Source organism: Oryzias latipes, chromosome 16 (genome assembly GCF_053564925.1).
Source record: "Oryzias latipes strain Hd-rR chromosome 16, Olatipes_Hd-rR_3.1".
In the NCBI taxonomy this organism is placed as follows: domain Eukaryota; kingdom Metazoa; phylum Chordata; class Actinopteri; order Beloniformes; family Adrianichthyidae; genus Oryzias; species Oryzias latipes.
Window position 1 is genome coordinate 28,422,426 of NC_136252.1, and position 9,343 is coordinate 28,431,768.

Here is a 9,343-nt window from a genome sequence, read left to right on the forward strand (position 1 = left end):
ACTGACTAACCTCAGATCAATAAAAAGAAACAAAATGTTTAAACATCCCATACAGAGTAATCAGGAGCTGAATGGATGGTTCTTTTTGGAGTAAACTGCATTTCTCTCTGACAGTTTTATGTAGTTCTGCAAAACTGCAGCAGAGCGAGCAGCCGCCTCCTGTCTCTGCTCATCAACATCATTATAGGTGTCATCATCCGTTTCCATGGTTACCCTTTATATATGTATAAAAAAAAGGAAAGTACATTAAGCTTTAAATGCATTTTAATAAATAATCTCTAACTGCTAATAACTGCTTCAACAACTCCAAGTCAAACTACCTTATTATCGGCCCTCATGAGAAGCTGACCTGAAGCAGCCGTGTCAGTTTCAGCTGTGAGTTGATGCTTGGAATGACAAACCGGAAAAATACAACCGAAGGTCCATCATCAATGGATACTTTCATGTACAGTCCAAAGAATTACAAAACAAATTAAATGTTTTTATTTTTATTTTATTGATTCGTCGTCCAACAAAATTAACATTTAGACCTTAAATGCATATATAATAAAAATAATATATGATGCTAACTTAAGTGATGTTTAGTGAAACTACTCATTTACCAGATAACTACAAGTAGAGAACATACCAGTAGTAGTAAAACAGCAGAAGAGGTTGTGAGCCATACCAAGAGTGGGTTTACTTAATCCAACAAAAAGTAAATTCATGTAGAAAATATACTAATTTATCTAAATAATTTAAATCCATTAATCAAAATACCTTTTAGTGTTTATGAATTAACAACAGTTTCTAGATCATTAAATGAGATCAAACAGGAATAGTGTGATTTTATAGGATGTGAGTCTTCACTCGTGCCCTGCAGCATTTATTAAAGCTGAACCAAATGTTCTGCAACTCATGTGTCTGTTACTTTGAATGACCCATTGCTTATGTGACTGTAGTTTTTTGGGTTTGTTTTTTATGCCGTCATCATTTTCCACTCATTGTTCTTTGATATTTTTCTGAAAGTTGTTTCAGAGTAAATGCAACTTTTGACTACATGAAAAGCAGGGGACCACAAAGACTGTTGACCACACTGATACAGTGAGGTCAGAGCAGGTTAAATGAACATAAAAACAAAAATCCTACTTCAATGTTGTTGTCTAACAGTTGAAAAGTCTGACCTCTGTGACCTATCAATGCCCCCCTTGAGCTGCTTCATTTATACTGTTAATTGGAAGACTTTTTTTTCCGTCTCTTGTCATGCTATGTGTGATATATGTCTGAGTCGTATGTACTGAGGAGCAGGAACCTGAAAAGCAGTTTTTAAACTGAGTCAGACCAGACTATATTTTAATATTTTCCTGTTTAATAAACCAAATCAAATCCAACTGACAGTAGCTGTGAGTTGCAGCATTAATTGCCCTGCCTATGTCCTCCACATGGACATTTTGGCTGCAAGAGAAAAACAGCAGAAATGTTTTAGTATGGGTTGATTTATTTAAAAAATGACTGAAATGGTTCAGACATGTCCAGAAGAGAGACAGTGAATATATTGTTAGAAGGATGCTGAGTCCAGAGCTACCAGGAAAGACGTCTGGAGGAAGACCAAAGAGGAGGTTTATGGATGCAGAGAATGAAGACATGAGGGTAGCTGGTGATAGAGGAGAGGATGCAGAAGACAGGGTAGATAGATGAAGCTGATTTGATGTGGTGATCCCTGAAGGGAAAAGCCAAAAAGAGAAGAAAAAGAAATAGATATTGGATTAAAGTTTGTCATGTGAAATATAATATTCTGTCGTTTTATGTACATTAAGATTGTTAAAATATGATAGCTCGTGCATGAGATGTCTGTCAGAAGTTAGAACTCTGTCTCCCCCTCTGGTCACCGGCGGGAACTGTCACCAGAGAACTGGATGCACTTCATTTCCCAGCAAACCCAACGAGCACTTCCTGGATGCCAGTCACCTGACTCTCATTCAGTCATCAACCACAGCATATTTGAGCTCTGCACTGAGCTGAGCTCAGTGTGAAGTATTGTTTGTGCCACTCTGCCTCCCTTACATAGTGTAATGAGTGGACTTGATTGGCTGTTTCTGACTGTTTGCCTGTCACAAGTCACCTGGATCCTAACCACTCTGTCTCTCCTCTGATGATTTCATTCCTGTTATTGACTTCTCCCTGCCTGATCCTGATTTAGCGTTGTGGACTTTAAGCTGAGCTGATAAACCTGCTAAATTTGGATCCAGCCGTCTGCCTGTTCTTGTGACAGTCCTATATGAACTACCTGAAATTGGTCTGATATGTAAGTTTGTTATTTTTATTTATTTTATTTTAATCCCACTTTTCCTCCCACAGACCCATAACTACTGAAACCAGTAGTTATCATATTGTGAAACTGAAGCAAATACACATTGGATTCCTGCTGTTCTGATGAACAGATACGTCAGAGTTTCCATCTTGTATCCTGTTAAGTTCTTTCCTTGATGAAGGTATGGAGCAGTGAATGTGAGAGCAGAGATGGTTTGATCCTAATTCTTCTTTAGGGTCACCTGACTGTCATTTAGTTTGGGCGTCCATATCAGAGTTGGAGGATGAAGCAGACAGGAAGCTGGAGCCGAGTACGTCAGACTCCCTGAGGTTCCCTCCTTCACTTCACCCTCCTTGCCACCAGTGCAGCTCCACTGGTGTGTGAATGTGTATGAATGAACCCGGTGATGGTCAGAGGGGCCGTAGGCACGAACTGGCAGCCACGCCTCTGTCAGTCTGCCCCAGGGCAGCTGTGGCTACAACCGTAGCTTACCAACACCAAGTATGAATGAAGAGTGAATGAATAATGGACACACTGTAAGCGCTTTGAGTGACTTGAAAAGCACAGATAAATCTAATCTAATCCAAAAGGCAACATTTTTTATTATATTCCTGCATGTTTTGGTATAAAATGTTACATTTTGATACAGAAATGTTTGCCAGATAGTAAAGATGGGACAAAAAACATAAAATCCACAGAAGAAAAATGATCAAACTGAGTACGTACTGCTGAGAAAAATACAAGAAATAAAAAATGTTTCAGTCATAATAAAATATTAAACAATTTTCACTGGTCTGAACAGAGAAACTTTTAAAATGCCTAAAACATTTTCAACAAACTTAACATCAAAATGAAACAGATTTATTTACAAGAGCAAAGCTTTAAAAGCCTAATTCTAGCTTCTAAAAATAAGAACAGACTCCTGCAAAAATCATAAATTCAACAACTTCAAATTTACAAAAAATAACTCCTAAAGAGTATGTCACAAATGTAAAGACCACAACTTCACACATTTGAGAGCTGATGTCACAGAAGCATCTTCTTCACAGCTTATTTGCAAAAGTGGTTCCTGAAAATTGAAGTCTTGTCACGCTGCACGCAGCCTCAGAGGATTCTAAGATCTGATCACTGCAAATCGGTTCAGTTCTGGATAGATTCAAATGAACCTGAGGCTTTTCTTTAGTGATGCACATTCCCTTTTTATCTTTTCTGATAAAGGAGCAGAGGATCAGGATATAAAGGAGGGCAGAAAAGAACTGTTTTTTTTTTTAAGAATGTGTCTTGAAAAAAACACCCATCATGCAGCTGAAAACTCTAATTTACTGAGTTACAAGTTTGAACAGTTAATTCATGGAGTCTGCAGTTAAAAAACAGGGCCTTCTCTCTGTGGAGAGAGGGTGCTAACCACTGCACCACTGTGCAGCCTGCATTCTAATAAGGACATTGCCATTAATTTTAAATTTACACTCCAAATCCTCAGAAAACATGTTTTCTGTTTAAGAAAGAGATAATTAACTATTTCTATAATTTCTACAATTAACCATCTTGATCTAAAGCAAATCAAAAAAGATTTAATGGTGAGTTTTTCTATCAACTACTCCTGTGTATCAGAGAAGTGTTCTACTCCAGGCCTAAACATCTTCTTTGTTTCTATGCCATCTTATCAGTCTTGCTTTTAAATTGAACCTCTGCATACACAAGTCCCATCTCGATGGCATTTTGTACAAAATTCTGCCCGATATCCTCGACCACAAACCTTTCCTCTGTCTCACAGGTGCTAACGTCTCCATATTTTCTTCCTGCCTTGCTGTTCCTTTTGGTCTTAAAAATGATGCTGGAGTAAGTCACGTCTTCCTGATCTTTTCCTGGAATTACTCTGGGTCCTTCAGTTGCAGCTGAACTTGGAGAGTTATCACTGATTTGCTGAGAGTCATTTAGAGGATGAGCAGCATCTTCTTCTCCCAGCTCACTGGTGTTGTCATAAATGTTTTCTTCTGCCATTGCCTGCATTAGAAAATTATTAGATAAATGAAAGTCCTCAGTTAAGCCTTGAATGCAGTTAAATGTAAACACATAACCTCCAGAAACTGAACAGGAAGTCTGTGAGGCTCAGAGATGAGTTCAAAGTTCATCTTTCCTCCTTACCAATGTGCTGAGTTTATGGCGCTTATTGAGGAACCTGAAAACACAGCAGAGCATCTGTCATGTGCTAGCATGACTTCCTGTTAGTCCAAAGATTTAACAAACAACTAGATGATGAATGAACATCTTCAATGTCAAAAAAGGTGCTAATAAAGTTTTGGTCAAATTTCCTGACAACAACTTTCGTTGCTATCATTCTCCTCAAACATGAGACTAAAGTAAAGGAAGATCACCAACCTGATAACAAACAGCAAAACACACACGAGAACCAGTGAAGCAACAGTTACTGGAACAATCAGAAGCAGCGGCACTTCATCTGAAACACAAATTATAATTAAAAATGATAAATATTCTTTCACATCCTGACACTCTGGGGTTTTCCATTTTGCTATGCCATTTTGTTGTTTTTTGTTGTCAAAGAATATTGTCATATAAACGTGTTTTTCCATCGTTGGTCATTTAAAGCTGCTTCTTTAGTTCCCTGCATGAAAATGTCTTCTATGAAAAGGAAGCAGACAAGATAACTATTTGTTTATTTGCTTTTAATGCTATTGTAATATTTAAAAAATAATATTACTTCAAACATACTTTTAAAAATTATCTCATTATTGACACTTTTTCCAAAAACATTTTACAGAGAGAGGCTACATTTTGTCTTAATAAGGTAACATTTAATTAATTCTACAGTTTTCTGAAGCCAAGAATGATTTTCTATCAAGTTTTGTTTAAAAAAATATATATTTAATGATACCCAAAAAGCTTTTTATTTGTTAGTTTAAAAAAAATCTTTCGCCTGGGTGAAAAATTCCTTTTTCCCACCAATGTTTTGTATTTTTATCATTGAGTTTGTTTGAATTATAATGATGTATGCAGTTGACTCACCCGGAGTCTTTAGGTCGTTTAAACTAAACTGATGTTCAGTTGATCCCAGAGAGTTCAAACTGGAGCAGATCAATGCAGAAAAAAACCTTTTCTGTGACAGACTCAGAATGATGCTGCTTCTCAGATATGTACTGTTTGGAGAGTCTGTGTTGATTTCAATGGTGTCAGACTGATTGATTGTTTTTCCATTCAAAGACCAGCTCAAAGTGGGAGCAGGGTTCCCCTCAGTTTCACAGGAACAGTTGATCTGGTTTCCAGCTTTTGTACAATTAGAGAAAGGTCGGATCCATGGTGGAACTAAAATGACAGCAGAGGGTCAGCTATCAACACTGTCAAATAAAAGGACAACATATTAACATGTTGTATTACAGACGATGAATATCTGATCTTTTTATCCTTGCAGAGAAACTGTGTTGTGATGATTTCTGACGTTTGTCTCCTTATTCTACAAACAGGATGTTCTAGTCGGCTACTATTGTGAAAACTTTCAGCCCACTTCCATTCATGTTTGAATGGTTAACTTACCAAAGCTAGAACGTCAACACAGTGTCTCTTAGTGACACATTGGAGTAACAGCATCAAGACAACTAACAATAAGTTTGTTTCCATTGTCTGTATGAGTAGTTAAATGATGACAGAATATTTGGTTTAAGGTGTGAAAGTGATCATGATCATACGTACAGTGAACATTTATGTGAGTGTTGTTGGAACGTCCAGCTCCCAGTTCATTTTCAGCTTTGCAGAAATAAACTCTGTTGTGAATCCATGTTGTGATGTTTAAAACTCTCCCATGTCCAATCAGAGTCTCCTGGCCTCCATCATCTCTGTACCAGCTGTAGTTCTGAACTGGAGGACGGGCATCACTGCTGCACGTCAGACTCAAGCTTCTGTTTTCTGGTGCTGGACCAGAAGGACTGACTGAAACTCTGGTGTCTTTAGGGGAATCTAAAAAGAATTTTAAACATATATGAAAATTATAAATATTTTCATCATAAAATGTAGTAGTTGTGTTTAATAATAATAATAAACATCTAAAGCACAGAAACCTACATTTAACTTCAGCTGTTAAAGACGAGTTAACAGATACATTAGAGCCTCCATGTTTCCAGTAGACAGCTGTGCATGTTATTCTCTTTCCATGATGGAGGTGTGAAGCAGTGAAGTTAAGAACAGAGATCTGGACTTTGGTTTGGTCCTGGTTCTCCTTCAGTGTCTCCTGACTGTGGGCCAGTTTGGGCGTCCATGTCAGAGATGGAGGATGAAGCAGACAGGAAGCTGGAGCCGAGCACGTCAGACTCACTGAGGTTCCCTCCTTCACTTCCTGAGCTGATGGACTCAGAGTCGGTGAAGGAGGAACATCTGGGAGGAAGATGCATTGACAAAAGAATAATACACTTTTTAAAATGATCATCATTGGATTAGCCAGTTTGAATAGTCTGCATTAAAAAGCAAATACTGTACTTGAACAAAAATGAAAACTTACCCTTGACCACTATTGTCAATGGAGAATGTGTATAAGTGTATTGCAGGGGTTGACCACAATCCAGTCTGAAGTAATATTGATCTGAGTGTTTTGGATTCATGTTTTTGAAGGTCGAGGTGCAGTTTTTCTTTGTCAGATCTCCCATCATGTCTTTAGTTGTAGTTAGTTTTAGATTTGTCCTCTGATTCTCTTTGACCTCTGTTGTACTTTGCCATTTGGCTTCACATTTTTTGTTGAGATGTTTTTCATATTCACTCTCTATCTCAAAAGAGCAGGGAATGGTCAAACAAGATCCAGTCACAGCCTCCACAGTCTGCGGCAGACTGACTCTGAACTGGTTACCAAAGACATCTGCAAGAGAAAACACCAAAACCTAAAGAAGAAAGAACTCTCACCATTTTATATCAATAAAGTAAATAAACTGTCCTAATATTTGATGTTCTTTTCTTCAAACACATTTGATCAGACAGTATTTAGGTTAATTTTAGACATTCGATATTTTTGATTATAAAATGTTTGTTCAGCTAAACTCTGGACTACATCATTTCGAATGTATTATTTAGAAACAATAATACATAAAAGCAAAATATAGATGAACCAACTCATGTGTTACTGTTTTCCAACATTCAGTTGTTTCCAGTATTGCATATTGAATATCTACCACATGTATGAAATGAATTGGAACAACTCACCCTCCATCAAACAGCCTAAGAGAAGCAAAGTGAGCGTTCTGACCATGTTTGTTTGATTTGATCAGAGCTTAGTATCAAAGAAGTCCTGTGCAGATCTCTGTGAGAGCAGAGCTGGAAATGAGAAAGAGCTTGTCTGCTCCCCCACAGTCTGGTGAGGAGAGAAAAGAGACTCTATGATGGAGATCCTTCCTGTTCCTCACTGCAGCAACGGCTGACTCCTTAACTGTAGTTTAACTCTGACTTGAAGACATTTCTAGTTAAAACAAAACTATAGGTTTGAAAATTTAAAAAAATATATTTCTGTCTTTTTGGCTAAATACTTAAACACATTAGTGATTAACAAACATTACCTCCCACACATAAAAAGCACACAAGATTTTGAATTTCAACAAGACAATCTAAACATGTGAATTGTTAAAAATCTTATCATTGCCATCAAAGCCTTTTAATTCATCTAACAATAAATCAAGCTGTAGTCAAAGTTTTACATGAATACAGGAAACAAAAAAACACAGAAATACATGCAGAGAGAGAAAAAAAAACACATTGACAAAAAACCAAAACGTCATTCCTCTTCATTTTGCTGGATTATAAGTTAGAGACGTTTGATTAACCCTTGTGCTATCTTAGATGACCCCACCCTTACATCGACGTGTTCTCCCTACCATGACAAAGGTGGATAAAGGTGGAAAGATTTTATGTAATCCATGGACACCAGTGAAGATCACAAATCATTGAAGAAAAGAGGTTCAGAGCACTGTCTAGTGGGTCTAGATGACCCAACTCCCAATGTTAACATGCCTAGGATAGCACAAGGGTTAAGACTTTACTTGCTGTCTTAACAAAGAGTAATTTAGACAAACACTTCAAAAACAATTTTTCCCTTTTTAAAAGATTATCAAAGTTCTTCCAAGTTTCCAAAATCATAAAAAAATCAACACGTTATTAATAACAGTTTGAAAAATATGTTTTTTTATTTTTTTTATTTTTACTTAGTAGTTTTTTATATTGAGGTAATTTAAACATTATTTATACTGAAAAATTCCAAACATTAAAATTATTAACTGTAGCTTAAAGACCATTTGTATGTACATAGAAATCAACACTTTAGTTGAAGATTCCAAATAAAAAAAACATTACTTACCCTTTTGTGTTGCAGCTCAAACACACAGCAGTGGTGAAAAAGGATCTCTAAATTCTGGTGAAGTCTTTACAGAAGTAAACTTGGTTTGCAGCTGAAAGCTTAATGCGGAACTTCTTTAAAATCTGCCTGTGTGGAAATTTAAGACACTTTTTTACCACAGATGTTTGTCTGTTATAGTTATTCTGCATTTGGAGCAGCAGTGGACTGGAAGACATCACAGCTCTCATTTCACTCAATGTTCAGAGTTTATTCTCAGATCATCTCTTGGCTGAGGATCAATTGCTATCTTTCAAAATAAAAGTCTCATGGAGCCTTTTTAGATTTCCACATAAGAAGTGAAATAAAGTTTGATAGGAAACTTTGAGTTGTCTTTGTGAATTTATGAAAGCATCTTAAGAAACTCATTTTTTCTGCTTATTTCTCAAAGTCTCCAAAAGTCAGCAGTTAGATTTCCCTGTTGTGAACTTGAATTTGTGTCACTCTGTGGACCTAGAAGAGGGTGGGACTTCATTGCCATGTTCTGTAGTTTTTTGCATTGAAATAGATTGCATCTTTGTCATTTTTTACTGACCTTTTTCCGGTTCTTTATGACAAGAATCTTGCTGGTCATGGATGTTTGCAAAGACTTAGCCATAAGTTAAGCAACATTTCAATGTCTCATCTTGGTGGGTGTAATGTAAAGCTGATTGTCTGCTTTTTTCTGCAGGAAA

The 9,343-nt window shown here is 36.8% G+C and overlaps 1 protein-coding gene across 1 annotated transcript; it reads right to left on the reverse strand.

Moving 5' to 3' along the window:
* Window positions 1–2,870: 2,870 nt before the first annotated feature.
* Window positions 2,871–7,666, reverse strand: LOC105356074 (myelin-associated glycoprotein-like). Its single transcript, XM_078932765.1, has 8 exons — window positions 7,490–7,666; window positions 6,798–7,148; window positions 6,365–6,673; window positions 5,996–6,259; window positions 5,315–5,611; window positions 4,670–4,748; window positions 4,436–4,469; window positions 2,871–4,294 (listed from the first exon to the last, which is right to left on the reverse strand). The coding sequence occupies exons 1-8, from the start codon at window positions 7,533–7,535 to the stop codon at window positions 3,941–3,943; spliced, it is 1,734 nt and encodes a 577-aa protein (XP_078788891.1). The 5' UTR covers window positions 7,536–7,666; the 3' UTR covers window positions 2,871–3,940.
* Between the last annotated feature and the right edge of the window lie 1,677 nt (window positions 7,667–9,343).